The sequence below is a fragment of the Phaethon aethereus genome, assembly GCF_964289735.1.
Source record: "Phaethon aethereus genome assembly, chromosome: 7".
In the NCBI taxonomy this organism is placed as follows: Eukaryota; Metazoa; Chordata; class Aves; order Phaethontiformes; family Phaethontidae; genus Phaethon; species Phaethon aethereus.
The window spans coordinates 27,418,761-27,435,994 of record NC_138583.1 but is presented as its reverse complement, the minus strand read 5'-3'; the positions used below and the strand labels follow the sequence as shown (position 1 = coordinate 27,435,994).

Genomic DNA, 17,234 nt, shown 5'->3' with positions numbered 1-17,234 from the left:
GGAAGCTGAATCCTTTACCACTAAAATTAAGGATGGCTTTTTGTCCCTTCCTGTTAACCATTAGTTATTGATCTGATGTACTCACACCAGTGTGTAAAGGCTTTCCCCTGCAGGCAGTGCTTGGTTGCTTTTCCTTCACAATTAAATCCTAATAATTATTCTTCCCTCATAAAAATAATGGACCAGTCTCTGTCTGGGCACTTTTTTCCCTCTTTTCATGTGAAAAAAAAAATATTCCTAGAGCTTGGTAGGAAACAAACAAACAAGCAAAAAACCCAAGTGGGTATTAAAGCTACTACTGCTCTATTTGAAGAACCCAAGAGAACCACAAAAGGAAACTGCAGCAATCAATGGAAAACATAGAAATGGTTCCTTAGTCTTCAAGCTGGACAATGAATTTGTGCAGCGACGAACCCCCTGGGGCAGGGTCAGAAATCTCACCTGCCTCCTGTGACCTGCAAGAAGCAATGCCTGCTCCTTCCTGCAGCCCTTTCAGCTGCTGCTCAGCCAACAGCACATCCTTCACAATAAGGAGAGGTACAATGGCGAGTGGAAGCAGGATTTCCTCCTGCGTTTGCTTCCAGAGCCAAAGGCTCTGTGTAAGGAAAGGGAAACCTCCTTGTGCCTCCAAACCCCTCCTGGCCACAGCACAGCCCAGTGCAGAAGAACAGACTGATGGCACTCCACTGGGCATCCAACACAGTCCCGGCCTCCAGACATAAAATTTGAGAGACAAACATGTATTGGAGAGAATAAAGGAATGATATGGGCCCTAAAGAGAGTATTTCCCACTTATTTTTCATTTTGGTCTACTTTCAGTAACTCCAGATAAGCTACTCATTTAACCAGTTGAACCCAAAATTACTCAAAACCTACCTATCTGAAACATTTCAGGGGTTTTGGCAGATCTCAGAACAATATGGCCAGTTTGAAAACCCAACATTACTGAATTCTCATGTCCTGGCACAAGCTGATAAAACCAGTGTGTTCCCTCCTCACCTGTGACACAAAATTTCTTAGTTTCCAGAGAAATAAATCCTGCTAGGTTCGGTAGTCATCTTTATGCTGTAGAGCCAGTGTGCACTCAACCACCCGATGATGGGAAACTGCAACACTGGTCTGGGATATTCTTTGGTGTCACCTTTTCCACCTGTGGCATAAAATGCAAAAACAACAGACAGGTCTCCAAACAAAATCACTGCAGCCTCAACTGCTCGGCTCCAACTGCAGTCAGAAAAAGGATATTAAATATGTAGACAGGGTTGCAATCAGCCTTTCTGAGGAAATAATAACCTGGGAAATTCTGACTCATGCTGATTTGTGATCAAGGACTGTGACTGAGATACCAAAAAAAGGAATTGAATCAGATTTTCGTGGCTCTGTCAGAATGAATTAATTCTCATCATATAACTGGAAAAGATTTAACATCACAGAAGCATTTTTAGAATGACAGCAGGATACGGAGGCTGTGGTAAAGAAGAAAACATGATTACTGGGCTGGAGAGACTGACAGTGAGGAAAGATAAAAGAGAACTAAATATACCATAAAATAATAGGTTGGTCAAATAGCTGCCAATAGGAGCAACCTGAGGAGGGGACAGCAGTTGTAATGTGATATGCCCCAGGCAACACTTATGCCAGAACAACCAACAGCGACACATCTCCAGGAGTGATGGTGAAGTTATCTTTAAGTCTACCCAGAACATTTTGAGAACTGCTGTTTTTCACCCTTCTGATAAAGCCAGGGAGAGATGGCTGCCTGGCTTTCTCCAGTGGCTGCCACTTACCCTGTGCCTATCTCAGAGAGGGGCTAAGATATATTTTTTTTTCCTCACATTTGTGGTTGCCAGTAAAAGTCTTAAAGTAAATCAAGTGTCAGCTGAGCTCACTCTGAATCTAGCTAAACCAAAGTCAGGCTTGCCCACAGAAATTGTTCAGGTCAGCAAAAACTAGTCCTTTTTAAAGTCATGTTTGCAATTAATTTGCATTATTTTTCTATGTTGCCCATTGTAACTAAACCCTCTGCAGGAAATACTGCACTCAGTACGTATATTAAAAAAACACCCCTTTGATAGATGTGTCAATGTTTGTTATTAGCAGAAGACTTCTGTAATAAATTAACTATATCATGAAAAGACCCATTGTACAAAGAGGAATAGGTGTTATCAAGAGCAGAACAAAAAGCCACCAATCTAATTCGGGACATAAGAAACACATCTGACAGGTATTTCCCCATGTGTCATTTTTCTCCTGTATCTTCATGATCTCTTTGATTGAGAGAGTGTCAGTAGTATGTACTTGACCTTATAAAAGAGATCACTTATCTTCAAGGAACATGCCAGGCATCCACAGACCCACACAAAACAGTTCAAACACATCTAACACCCTGCACTGTCCAGATAAAGGGCGGGGGGGGGGGGGGGAAGGGAAACCAAAGCCTTTGGGTCATGAATTACCAAGACAAAGTCAAAATGAGCCAGTGATTTACAAGTGTAAATCGAATGTACAAGTGAACCTCGCATGAGTGAAGAAACCAGGCAAGAAAGGGATTGTATCTTGACCACTGGGTTGTTCTTGCCTTCCCAATCAATATAACCTGATCTCTCTTTGCCAAATCTGTCCATCTTCCATTGCTTTCAGACAGCAGTTCACCCTGTTTCCATGCTTTCATCTTCCTGCTCCCCTCATGCTTCTATACCCTTCCTTAAATCTTCCTGCACAGAAACTAGCCAAATTTTCCAAGAAAAGCAAGCATTGCTGGGAGGCAACCTCTCCACCTCCCTTCCAACTTCAGCAGTGCGTCCCAGCCCCCCGCTCATGCTCATCTCTCTCCTCCTGCTCCTAAAAGACTTTGCTTCTCAGAAAAACCATTAAGCACAGAGCCTAATCCCTGCATAACCATTGATTACTGATTAACCACAGACCACTGGTTTTGACCTAGCAAGCCCTGCACAGAACCCAGTAACAAGCAGATGGCAAAGAAAAAGATCAGGCAAAGCACTTAAGCACATGGCTATCTTTAGGAATGTGAATTAACATACTTACTCAAGCATATACCTGATTTCTGGCATACCAGATAGGACTACATATGCATAAGACGTGGGTAAGTAGTTAACCATCCTGTTGAATTCAGGCCCTGCAACCTACATAGTCGTCTTTTCTGAGCAACTGAGAATGGGTAATCTGTCCAGTTGGAAACTACACACCTTTAAAAAATAGTATTTTGCTTCCCACTTGAATTTTTCCTCCATCAGCTTTCATCCCTTAGCCTGTGCATTGGGTTTGCATGGCAAGGTTTTGGTAGTGATGGGGGTTGCAGGGATGGCTTCTGCAAGCTGCTAGAAGCTTCCCCTGTGTCCAACGGAGGCAACGCCAGCTGGCTCCAAGACAGACCTGCCACTGGCCAAGGCCAAGCCCATCAGCAATGGTGGGAGCGCCTCCGGGATAACATAATTATGAAAGGGAAAAAAATGGCAAGTGCAGGGGGAGAGAGGAGTGAGAACATATGAGAGGAACAGCCCTGCAGACACCAAGGTCAGTGAAGAAGGTGGGGCAGGAGGGGATCCAGGCACCAGAGCAGATTCCCCTGCAGCCCCTGGGGAAGCCCACGGTGAGGTAGGCTGTGCCCTTGCAGCCCATGGAGCTCCATGCTGGAGGAGATCTCCACCTGCAGCCCGGGGAGGACTCTATGCCGGAGCAGGTGGATGCCCAAAAGAGGCTGGGACCCCGTGGGAGGCCAATGCTGGAGCAGGCTCCTGGCAGGACCTGTGACCCCATGGAGAGAGAAGCCCACACTGGAGCAGGTTTGCTGGCAGGACTCATGACCCTGTGGGGGACCCATGCTGGAGCAGTCTGTTCCTGAAGGACGGCACCCCGTGGAAGGGACCCAGGCTGGAGGAGTTCATGAAGAACTGCAGCCCGTGGGAAGGATTCACATTGGAGAAGTTCATGGAGGACCATCTCCCATGGGAGGGACTCCACACTGGAGCAGGTGAAGACTGTGAGGAGTCCTCCCTCCCTGAGTAGGAAGAAGCAGCAGAGACAATGTGTGATGAACTGACCGTAACCCCCATTCCCTGTCCCCCTGTGCCACTGGTGGGAAGGAGGTAAAGAAAACTGGGAGTAAAGTTGAGCCCAGGAAGGAGGGGTGAGGGGAAGGTGTTTTAAGGTTCAGTTTTAATTTCTCATTATCCCACTCTGATTTGATTGGTAATAAATTAATTTGCCCAAGTCGAGTCTGTTTTGCCCATTTCAGTAATCAGTGAGTGTACTCTCCCTGTCCTTATCTCAACCCACGAGCCTTTTGTTATCTTTTCTCTCCCCTGTCCAGCTGCAGAGGGGAGTGATAGAGCAGCTTTGGTGGGCAGCTGGCATCCAGCCAGCATCAACCCACCACAGCCTGCCAATGTAGAGCACCTTCTGCATCACCATTAGATTGTTACTTTGACACTTTGGAACTTACCTGTTTTTTATGGAGCATTGGTCTTTTGGGTCTCACATCCAAAACTGATGCACTAGAAATTATCATACAAATAGTCATAATAGTGATTATGGCCTAAGACCAAATTATTTATATATTTCTCTTGAGTGAGCCAATTGGGCTGAGGTGAAATTGCCTGTCCCTGCAGCTCCACAGTCAAATTCTCCATCAGTTCAGTTTTCTTTCCAACTGTTTCTAGCACTGACCTTCAGCATGAGGCCAATTTCCTTCCACCTGGACGAGCAGCATTACAGTCAAGATCTGCAGGCTCTACCATGTTAGGAACGAAGCAATAAAAAAGTGTTTTGACAAATGCAAGCAACATCAAGGCTCACCTCAGACATGCGCATACTCCAGTGTACAGTCATTGAATCAGATCCAGCTAGAACCAACCAGGCCTAGAAACAGGAGCAGAAACCAACAGGACTTGTGCTTTTGTCAAAAAGATGCTTTCACACAAGCCATGCTGAGCGGTCTGCTGATGCCTGCTGCCTACAGACACCAAAGACAGCAAAGAAAATCAACCAGGGTACCACCAGTGCAGAATGAGGAGGAAATAAAAATGTCTATGGAAACACATTGAACAAATTGTCATCAGTCTCCTGGTTCAAGTAAACACACGGCTGAGGTGCTGGGGTCCTCTAGACTCAGGTGTGCAGAGAAAGAGGGAATACTCTGCATTAAACATTTTGGAGGCTTCAGATCTTTCCATGCAAGTGGCACAGTATTTATTGGCATGGTACCAGCGTGGGAATAGGATTACTGGATTCTAAAGGCTTTTTCTCTGGAGTGGTCTTTATCCTCTTAAAAGAAGATAGAGCAATTAAACTTTTTTTTTTTTTCCCCTGAAGAGAATTAATTGTCTGTGAAGGGTCACACTAGTGGCCAGATGCATCATAAGAGATTTTCATCTTCTTAAACACACCAGCCATAGCCAGTGGCACAAGATTTGTGATCTTGTAAATCAGCAATCTGATTTATCAACCTTTTATCCCTATCTACAGACTAAAAATTTACCAATCCCAAATAAGTTTAATTTCAAAATCTAGTAGGAGCAGATGGTATAGAAATTTCTTTTCTGTAAAGGCCTTTAACATCAAAATAATGCTAATGGATGAGAATCAAAACTTGTCGCTACTGGACATACTGTTCTACCCTATATACATGGAAATGTCTTTTATAAATTTTGCAAAGTTCTGCCAATAGTCCTCTGATATAATTCCCAGGAAAATAGGACGAAGCACTTACCTAGCGCATGCCAGTACAAGGGATGATATTTTCATCAAATGCCACAACATAAGGGAAACATGTAATACTGTCAGAAGAGCGTATTATGAAAATGTAATTAAGAGAGTGTGACAGACGAATGCACGATCCAGATTTTCCTAAATGTCTGAGAAGGAGAGAGGAGCCCAGCATCTCACTGAGCACAGCACCTTGCAGGATCAGCTGCATCATAAGCAGAGCTCATGTAACACCTGAATCAAAATCGGGAGTTGATTCAACACAGGTTGTATACCTTGGAGATCAGATGTAGTAGCTCAGCATGACTAAAGATGAAAGGCAGGAGAAAGTAACACCTGTACTTGCAGAAATTTTTTCCAAAGAGGACCTAGAGATGCTGATCGTTGTCAGAGATAGGACACTGGATTCAGTGGACCTTCAGTGAGCCAGTGTGCGTGCCCCAGGCTATAGCCAGGACTAGGAAGAAGACTGCAGCAAGCTGAGGACAGAAGAATGGTGCAAGACCAAGGGCCCACTCAGCCTCAGGCTCTGCCTCCAGCATGGGGTGAAGCAGATTTGCAGGGAAGAGCACACATACACGTGGGGCAGCACAGGGATCCGTCCTCCATGCACACGCCCATTCTCCCCAGCCCCTGTCCCAGACACCAGCAATGCCTTTGTGTTTTCTTGCCCTAGAAGGACCACTGAAAATTTTTGCTTTTTAAGAAATTCTTTCGTTTGACACAATATATCCTCTATCTAGACAACCTCAAAGTTGCACTCTATTGTTTGTACAGACACACAGTCATATGAATTACACTTCATACACATCAGAAAAGAGTCAAGTACAGCTGAGGAACAGAGAGGCTCTTTCTGCCTATGAAATCCCAACTAATTAATCTCTTTGGCACAAATGAAGAAATGGGTCATTCTAGCCCATGTATTAGCATCATGATTTAGTGTGAAACTTGGTGTCTAAGGCCAGTTACTGGTAGCAGGTATCAGGCACGCTCCTATGCATCACACATGGGCAATAACTTTTTGATGCAAGAATGCGCCATAATTTAGAAACAGTTATACTGATAGTACGGTGAGAGCTTAACGCTGTGGCAGGCAGCACTGTGTACTTGACTGGGCTGGGTGTTGCTGCACCATCAGTGCTGGCAGAGCAGCTTTCGGTGAGTGCAGACCTGAGTCACTAACGAAAGATCTTCTGAGTCTGCACAAGCAGATGATAAGCACCTGCATTTTTGCCATCTTTCAGCCACTTGTGAACAGTTACAGTTACACAGACCCCCCCGAGAGGCTCATTTGTCCTGGCCTGAGCAAGGGTGCATGGAAGGAGAGGTCCTGGCTTGAATCAGAACAGGTTCCCTGAGCCAAAATGTTTTGTTTTCTTTGGGACAAGCCAGGCAAGGTCTGGAGGAACTTCTGCTGCTCAGTGTTTGGCCAAAGAGAAGTGATGAATGAGTAAAAACCCAGTGCTAGATTCTGTTCACAATGTAAAACCAGGGCAATCCACAGGTGGCTGCAAGTTTAGGCTGCTAAAACTAAGAGTAGAGTTGAGCTATAGGTAAGGATTTCCAGACTGAGCTCAACAACAGTTCTGCCTATACAGCTTGGGAAAAAAAAAGGGAAACTTTGGAATACAAAGTACAAAGCAATCTCATTTTTAGCTCTGTTGCTGATTACAGATGGAAAAGCCAATTTAATTTTATTAAAGGTGTCAAACTTTTTTAATAACCCAGACACCTACAGGAATAACAAAATCATATTCTCTGTACAGTAAATTGCATATTCAGCAGCTGTGATACCAATTAGACATTGAAATGACAAAGTGCTACCTCACACCAGTAGAGACGTGTTGTACAGAGACGGTGTTCAGTTTTAATATATAAGCAACGTTTAGCCATCATCTGTCACACAGGCTTAGGGGAAAGGGCCTCCACAGCTGGAACAGCTGGAATTGCAAGATTAGCACAATAAATTGTTATACTTTTACCAGATCATCTACTCAATTCACATACAAAACTTACCTCCAGCTCCAACTGTCTTACACTGGAATAAATGCACTCTTTTTGTCAAGCTGTACCTTTATGAAGAGGAATTAGCTTTCAGCATTACAGACCAAGGTTTGTACAGTTTAAACTGTTTTGCTGAATATTCTGGAGAAAGGTATTAAGAAACTGCAAAGATTAATTCCCTGTACCAACATATTCTCTCCATCTTTCTTTTTAAAGACACTTATTACTTACAGAATTACAATAGGAACCACATTAGAGAAGCTAAGGAAAATACAATTGTATGCAGCATAACGTATCAGTTCAGAGAATGTATTTTTTTAAGAAACAGCATAGATATCTCATCCTAATGGTTTAAATCAAAATGTCAAAATCTTTGCTAAGGAACTCTTTGAAATGTTTCTCAAAAGAATACTCTTCTCCATTAGTGGTGTGTTATTATCCTCTAAGGCCCTGTCTATACTAGAAACTTCTGTAACTAGCTATAGCTGTGTAATAAATTCAGTATACAGCCAATTATTCCAGTAATTTATACCTTTAGTAGAAGTAAATGAAGGTCAAAGCCCTTTTAATTGGAATCATTGTTTCCAGACTACAGGTTCCACACTTCAGCTAAAAAATAACAACACTTAGCAAAGGCAAAACAAACTTCTTAGTGTAAATCAGCAACATTTACCTCCTTAAAGCAACAGCCAAATCAATCCTCACAACAGATATTTAATGTGAAGACATCACTTTTTTTAACATGGGGCCTATCTTTTCAGTGTCAGCATCTGAACTACAGCATACACATACCCAATAATGTAAACATCACTTACAATTGTCAGAGTTTTCATATTTCCTTGGGCTTTTATGGGTAACGTGGAAAATATTATACATAATATATTATTTATAATTATATATTATATTAAATATTATTATAAAATATATTATGTATTATACTATATAATATTATAATAATATATATAGTCCTTCTTGCCCATGTTAGGAACAATATTTCACCTTCCCAGAACTAAAGGAACTTTATAAAGCACAGAATTTATTTTTCCACTGCTCATTCTGTCTTGTCACAGTCTTCATCTTTCTCAGTCTGGGCAATAATAGCCAGCATAATCCCTCTTAAATTTATTCTCATCCAGGTTCACTTGCAGGCTCTCCTGATGCTGATGTGGATATTTTATGGATATAATGTGCCCAACAGCACATTATGTCCCAGATTTTGTCCTTTCTGTTCCCCTGTAGCAATGCCTTAGCTGTTCCACAAGCAGTCCTGCTAAGGCAAATGTGGTTCAGGTGAAAGCAACAGGTACACCGACAAGCAACGCTGATAAAGATATATGTAACACACACAGGCTGTGTGCAATTTCGTAATTCAACACTTCATCGAGACCCAGTGAAGCCTGAAACACTAATCCCTCAGAGACCTTATTTTACTTGGCATCTAGCTGTTCTGACTTACCTGGTATTTTGCCATTCACCTGCACAGCCTGAATGCCCCAGCGCTGCCAGCGCAGGCAGCAGGAGGACAGGGCAGGGCAAGGGAGACGCTGCCTTCCTCCACTGGCCAGCCCAGGCTCACGGGCACAAATTCTCCACTGTTCACAATCAAACACAAAGAGAAGAAAAAAAGCCACTGTGTTCACGCGGCCAAGATGAGCTCTGGCTTGCTTGGAAGTGCTGTGTCTGGCAGCCTTATTGTCATAAGCAAGACAGACAGACCTGGAGGACAGACAGACCTTCAAGCACAAGGAGTTACTTTGGGCTGTGGGCTAACTTCTGGGTACCTATGGCATCTGGAAAAGTAAGTTCCTCCAGAGGTGCTAAGGCAAAGCAGGAATTAATTAAAATGGTGAGAGATGAGTTATTTATTAAACTGTTTTCACATTTTTAGCAGTGTTAGAGAGCTTCCTGCAGCTGCCATAGAGACAACAGCTACAGACAATAAAACTTTATGAGCAATTTAAATTCTCTCTCCCCGTAGGAGATGAGGAAAAACAATGACAACTGACTGTTTGCAGGTCATGTATATCTTGCCTTCATTAAGTACGACTCTGTTTAAACACACACTATTCGTTTCCATCAGATAGTCACAGACTTCCACAGAGAGGGTAAATAGTTTATAGCTTCCACTTTCAACAATACACTATAAAAATACACTGCAGTCATACTTGATTATCCAATTTTGTTTGGTGTGAAGCACTCTTGTTAGATCAGTCTGCTTATTTGCATGTGTCAGAATAGCAACAGAAATGGATTCCCGTGGGCAATGGAAAATAAGTTTTGCACTTGGAAAATAAAATAGTAACAACCACATGGTAAAACTGCAGATGCATGCGATAAATTAGATTTATCATCAGTCTTATACCATTCACACCTGAAATTTGCCCATAAATCCACCTCATTTGAGGCTTATTTAATGTTTTTTCTAAAGGTGCCCTGGAGCTAGAGATTCAATTTACCTAAGAATTGACAGGGGTGAAGAAAGAAAAACGTTTCCTGCTTTCCCTACAAAATGTGCAACTTCCTTGTCAAATACACACTAGCTTGAGTCCCAAGATAGGTACGTTTACATCCATTATCAGTTCACATTTTGACTTTTGATACTTTGCAAACATGAAGCAATAAGAAAGGGATCTGGAGAAAGAAAAGATTTCCCAAATATCTAATATAATATACAGCACTGCCAGTTAACTCTACTATGATCTGTACACTTATTTATGACTGAAATATGTATTTATACTGTTTCTACTTCAGGTGAATCTAATACATACACATTTAATACATATGCATTTAAAGTTTTCCCAGTTTGCAAGGTTTTACTAGTTTTTCACATATTTTATCCTTCCAAGAGGTGGTGAAGCTGTGCTTTCAACAGGTGCCTCTCAGTGTCCAATCTACATAAAATTATCCTTGGTTTTCCAAGTCTGTGCTGGTGAAAGACCAAGACTACTTTAAAATACTGCATGAATGAAAATACAGATGGATGGGAGAAGAGCGTGAACAGAGAAATAAACAGTAAAGGGGTTTGGTTGCTGACCATATTAGCAATGAAATGGGCTAAGGAAAATAAACAAACCTCGTGTTACCCCACCAGAAATACAGGGCGGGTAGAGGGGTATGCTGAAATCATAATTTCTTTGCAGTCCCATTTTTCCATATTTTTAGAGCATGTGTTGGGCTTTGAAATAAAAGATGCTAGATGGTAGGACTAGATGACCTTCTCAGGTCCTTTCCAATCTTAACCATTCTGCAATCCTGTGCTACAATGTCACTGCCAAAAAAATTGGGCAAATTTTCGAAAAAGGACCATGCAACAGGTAAACCTGGAACTCCCCACCAAAAAGTACAGGCAAATGCTGAAAACACACATTATGCTTTAACATACACATCACTGAGGAAAGCTGCCACCCTTGCTGTCCTGCAGTGAGTCTACAGAAAGTGTACATGAACATTTCTTAAGGCTATGCCAGACTCACTGGGGAAGTACTTAAAAGAAGCAGGTTAATGTGAGACAACACCATTTGGTTCCCATGAGCTGCCATCCTTCCTCCAGGGCTCTGAAGACCCCAGGATTTAAACAGCTGGTTCTTTCTTTTTTGATGCTTTATTATAGCAGCGAGGCAGCAGATTGCTTATATTCCATTTTTCTTGGACTCTTTTTAAAGTGTGAATGAGTATGTGTATATGTTGAAGTGATAACATAAGGCTAAGCCACATTTCTAGTAAATATTACTTTAAATTATCCTGGAATGTAAAAGTACAAAACTAGCTGCCCAAAAAGGGAAGCAGAGCTGTAAACCATCCTGCCTGCAAGTTAAGCATGTCGGCAGGAGAGTCACTGTATAAGGGCATGTTTACAGGTCATGTAAGCCTGCATCTATGCTGAAACTCATGCCCTAAAACACAGAACATGCATGCACTCAATTGCAGCAACCTCCCCTATGGGGGCCTTTACATTGTGGCAGGAAACCAGTTGAGACCTTGTGGTCAGAGGAGACCAGATTCCTGGGTGAATTTAAGCCTTTTCATCTCTATAACGTGGCAAGAGGCAAGGAAAGCAAGGAGTAGCCTCTGATCTGTGACCAAGCGTGTGAGCACCATGGACCTCATCGCAGAAGCCACCTTCAAGGTAGACTTAAGCCAGTCTCTCATTTTGACTCACTCCAGCAGTGACAGGCAAGACGTGGTCCAAACTCAGTTCCTGACCTCCCCTCAGCTGAGATGCAGTAGACCACACAAGCCCTTTTTACCTATTTCAGAACAAAACCAAGCAGGCAAAGCAGCTGCTTAAAGGGGTCTGCTTCTGAGCATACAGCAAGGGCAGCTGGACGCAGGAACATCTGCGACAGCCATGTAAACCTGTGCATTGACAGCAGTAATGACATGTGGGTAATTACCAGTAAGGCTGATGCTATGGGTAGCCATAAGCAGAAGGAAATGAGAAATTAAGGTACAAACCAGCTGTTCCTTTCATCCACAGGGTGCAATTTAGTGATGTCAGACTGTTATGCAATGCCTGCAACGCTGGTAGAGAGGGAGGCAAGACTGAGCTGGGCAACAAGGCTGATGGCATCCCTGAATCGTGTGACATTGCTGTATAACCTCTGGCAAGTCATTTAACACTCCCAGGCTTTGGGCTTCCTTTTGTCAAGTCTCTCTTTATTAAATCTGTAAGACAGGAACAGTGGCACTAGACTTGGTCATTGCCCTGCTTTACTGGGTCCCTTATTTTGGCTGGAACTGCTACTGTAATGCAGATAAGCAAAACAAAAATGTGAAGTTTTGGAAGTTGTGACTTTTGGTGACATAAATGCACACTGTGCATTCCCCTACAGAGCTGGGAATTTGCAGTGACACAAGACTTACTGCTGCACTTCTTTCTTTCAGGCAAGTCTGATTTTGGAAGTGAAGTTACATTATTGAGAGTAGAGGGGAGAATAATTCTACAATAAACAAAGACAGACACCAGAAAATATAAAGCTTTTGGTCAGATTCTTGGGTGAAATACACATAAAAGCAAATGGAGGCAGTGCAGAGGAGCAGTATGACTCTGCAACCCTCGTCATTGGGAAAAAAGTGAGGGTCAAGAACAAGGAATGTGTTTGGGTTTGGGGGTGAGTAAATCACTGAACTGGAATCTGAAATGCTAGGCTCTTCTGTTCAACAAAACGCTCCAGCATCCCCAGCCTCCATCAGATGCCCTGCATGCCATACCAGGCTGAATTCAACCATATGTTTGTAGCTAAGCTATGAAATTCATTTGTCAAGTCCTGGGAGCTTTTGGCAATTTGTCCTGTACTATATGTGTGGTCTGCTGCACTAAAACAGGCATGCAGAGCGTTGTAGCGGGTATGTCTATAGGATCCAGAGGCAACACAGCTGATGATTTCCCTGCTCTGACTTTTAGTGCTGTGTAATAATGAATGGAGATGGAGAGGACTCAAGTCAAAGACGTTTCAGCACAGTTGCTAGGCTTAATGCCTGTTGAAGGCTGCTGGAACAAGCTATAAATATGTATCTGAGCTCCACGCCAACTGTGTAAACTCAGAAGCTGCCTGCTTCATTCAGGGACTTTATACCCACTGGAAAGTCCGCAGCCTGTTAGACTAGAGGCAAGTCAGTGGCTGGCAAGAGTCACATTTTCCTTATGAAAGGGGATGTGGAAGATGCTAGGACAACGCAGGGGCAGATGATGGATAGGAAATGATTTCTCGGGTGTTTTGAAACAAAACACATAATCCAGAGTTATGGGCCCTCATTAATCAGGCAGAGGAGTCCCAAGGTGCCAAATCTCACAAGAACAGCCAGAGGACTTTGAGTCATTTGTAAGCTCTTCCTAACTGAACCCTTGGCCTGACATTTGCCCAAATTCTAGATCCCAATTCAAATATCACCACCTTGGCCTATGAATAGTTGTCTAGTGGCTCTGATTCAAGCTGATTCAACACAAAAGATAAATCTTTCCATTCCTAAAAGAAAGCAAAAAGCTGCCGAGAAGTTCTTTAATTCCTCTGCCTTGTGCAATCCTGGGCCAGCAGTTTTTGCATCAAGAGGTCAGTCCCATTTCTTCATCTCCTGAACCCACATCCCTCTTCCCTGCCATGTAGGTTTGTATGGGCAGTCCTGCCACCATGTTTTTTAATACAGCAAGCAGTGCAGAAAGGAGGCACAACTGTCAGAAAGAGACTTCATGAAACTTTTTGATATATAGCATGAAGATGTCATTTTAACAGAGATTATCAGGCTGCATGACAGGAAAAAGCCAGGATCTCTCTCAGCCTAGCAAGATCATCTCATCTTTGGAAGGAACTACAGCTCATGAAGGTCAGCAGGTACCATCTAACCATTTCCATGGGGAAAACAAGACCCATGAAACTGCTGTTACATGGAGAAGTACTGTGACTTCTCCCCCAGTGACAATGCAAAGCCAACTCTCAGGCTGCATGCTGACACCTCTGGTCCCTCAGCAAACTAGGTGCCCCTTAAGTTGGGTCCTTAGAAGAACTGAAAAGAGTCTCCAAGATATATAAACTCAAATATCCCAATACTTGACAGCCTGCACATTTGGGGCTAGACTGAGTCCTCATGAATGCCAAACTATCTCCACTTCAGCTGAGGATGGCAGAAGACACAGGCACTCAGCAGTCCTTGTTCTCCAACCCCAACTGTGTATCCAACGTTCAGGCTCCAGAGGATGAATCAGACTCTTCTGTGAAAGCAACATCCTGGCAAAATCAGCCACAGCTTCTCACAGGTAATTTAGAAGATATCTATGTTTCAAATCTGCCCACAAACCAGCCAGAAATCATAATAGGGCCATCCAGGAAGGACTTATCCACAACATATAAAATGTATTTCCCCATTTTGGCATGGGGAAAGCAGCAGATGAGATAAAAAGAAAGTTTTACAAAGTATATGCCACACTCCAGACTACACTCTGATAGAGAAACATCTTTGAGCAGAAATACACTTATTTACAAATGGCTTCTGTAGCCATACTGTAGTGGTTGTTTCCCACCTCCCATTCATGTGGGATCCCATTGATCTCACTGATCCAGGCTGAGGTCATGAGATGCTCTGGGAAGGAACAACAGCCTTTTCCCTGAGCCTGCCCCAGCACAGTGAGGGGTACAGGCAGTGTCAGGCTGGCCCTTCAGCGGGAAGGGCTCAGCATCATCCCTGCATGTTTGGAGCCAGGTACTCACCTAAGAGCTGCACTCCACGAGTGAGTCCGTAGACATCGATCAAAGCCCAGAGGGGCTCTGCCGTTCTCACCCCGCTGAAGAAGAGCATCGCAGCAGAGTCATTCACCCGATAGAAAACCCGTCCCTTCTTGTCCACCCAGAAGGCTATGATGTTTCCTTCGTTCGCAAACTCTTCCGGCAGAGCCTTAGCCCAAAAACCACTTTGGGAAACCAAGTCGGGGCACGCGTACTTCGGCAGAGTGTCAGGGTTAATCCTCGATGGATCCTTGGAAGTAAACCCAAGTCGAAGAGCCCCACTCCAGCAACACTGCTTTTTAGTGATCTGCAAAGATAACAGCAGCAATTACAGCATTTGGCACTTGAACATCCACTTACACACTACTGGCTCTATGCCATCAAGCACAGACGGCCACTGTGCAGATTAGGAAAATCTAGTCCCACCAGATTTAGGAAACATTTTACCCACCAAACACTGCTGTAGCTTTATCAGCTGCAAACAGCAATGTTGCACACTTAGGATACAATGCACATATAAAAAAAAAATATATATATATGGAGAGGTGAAATGTAATTACAGCTGCATGATGACTCACTTCTATTTCTAGGGTAATTCTTTTTGGACTAAAAATCATACTCTCACAAAATGTGACAAAAATGGCCGTAAGAGCTTTTATCTCGGCACCTGCAGCAGCACAGCTCTTCCCCCATCATGCTCAGATGATGGGGTCTCTCATGACCTGAGAGAAAAGCACTGGCTCCAGAATCACAGTCACCACCATAGGGTTTTCTGGGTTTCCCAGCCAAGTAAGTGACAGACCTACCCCTGTTTAGCTTCTCAGATTGGATGAAATCACAGCCTTGCAGCACAGAACTTGTGTGTGGGAAAGCACAATCTTAAGTATTTAGCTACATTAAATACACAATTAGGAGGTAATGATAGATGTTGTCTTATGATTGGGGAAAATCTATGTATTTCAGCCGTGAGTGGTGTTTTTCAAGATGATGTTGGGCACATCTACACCCCACCTGTCAGTATGCAGTTACTCAGTGTGTCTGGGGTCAGGAACATCTGCTAGAGTTTTTGGGATGGTGTATGTGTCATATCTACCTGAGAGACTGCAGGAAAAAGGATCACAGATGCCTCCAGAGTCATCAGCTGCTTCTCACACAAACTGAACCCTGGACTGAAGGGGATCCAAGGGGAGCAGGCAACAGGTCCTAAACACATGCAGCACATCCAAAACACCACCCAGTTACAAGGTCTCTTTCTTCCCATGGAAGCAGGGAGTCTTCCAGGGTTAGTATGGTCCCCAAGTGGAGATGATGCCCTCTGAGACTTTTTTCTCTCCTTTTGTTGTTTGAGTATGAACCTGCTGGGAATTGTTCCTCTCAAAGGGATTCCTGTCAGCATTCAGAATATGAAATGAAACACCTAAGGATGTTGGATCCAATTTTGATGTGGGGCCAGGACAGTTCCTACAAGACCGTTGACACGTAATTGGTGTTTCTGTTCATGCACTGAACGTGCAATAAACATGAGAGCACTTGAGATAGCCCTCTTCCATCAAAGCCTTGGCAGCCTCAGGTAATTTCACTCTTGGCTGCAGGACATGGAAACATGGATAGGTACCACCTACCAGATGTCACACAAAACTTGCTACCTTAGTGTAATTTCTTCCTCTGCCAAAGCGTTAACAGCTCAGATGAGTGGCAATGCCAGAGACTGAACTGTCCACTACTGCAGGACTTTGTCCTCAAGAGCCTGGCAGCAGCCCCTCGTGTCTCATCTTGGAAGCACAGGATTTTCACCAAGGCATTCTCCAAGACATTTTCTTTGGACTTTTGAATTCTCCTCTAATCACATTTGTAAATACTGCATTTTTTGTTTCCCTTGTCCCTCTCCAAGGCAAATCTGGAACGTGTGCCCTCAGGGGCACAACAATCTCACAACAAAGATGTTGTTCAAAGCCTAGAGATTTCTGTTTTACATTTAAAGTATCAGAGAAAATAACTCAGACCTTCAGAAAAAAGTTGTCAACAGTTCCTCAGTTACGGGAGTGCGGCTCTTTATCCCTACTCAGTCCAGCCAAGCACCTAAACTGTTTACTTGAAACAGCTGAGCACTGACCTCAGTCCCAGGAATGATGGGAAGCTTCGGCATGTGGGATGGACACTGGGGTGGCACTAAAAATGACTGAAGCAGATCTGCTGTTTTATATGCCTGGCCAGGGTGGGATGGGATTATGCATGTCCCCACTGGAAGCAGGGCTGCATGGGGCATGCACATGAAAAAAGAGGGAATAT

The 17,234-nt window shown here is 43.5% G+C and overlaps 1 protein-coding gene across 3 annotated transcripts in view; it reads right to left on the bottom strand.

Moving 5' to 3' along the window:
• Nucleotides 1-17,234, bottom strand: part of NEURL1 (neuralized E3 ubiquitin protein ligase 1) — a gene marked incomplete at both ends in the record, with an annotated part of 166,705 nt that overhangs the window by 45,091 nt on the left and 104,380 nt on the right. For all 3 annotated transcript variants that reach the window (XM_082002193.1, XM_082002194.1, XM_082002195.1), the window contains one exon: nt 14,931-15,252. In XM_082002193.1, the coding sequence (XP_081858319.1) occupies nt 14,931-15,252 (322 nt within the window). The remainder of the gene's footprint in view (nt 1-14,930; nt 15,253-17,234) is intronic.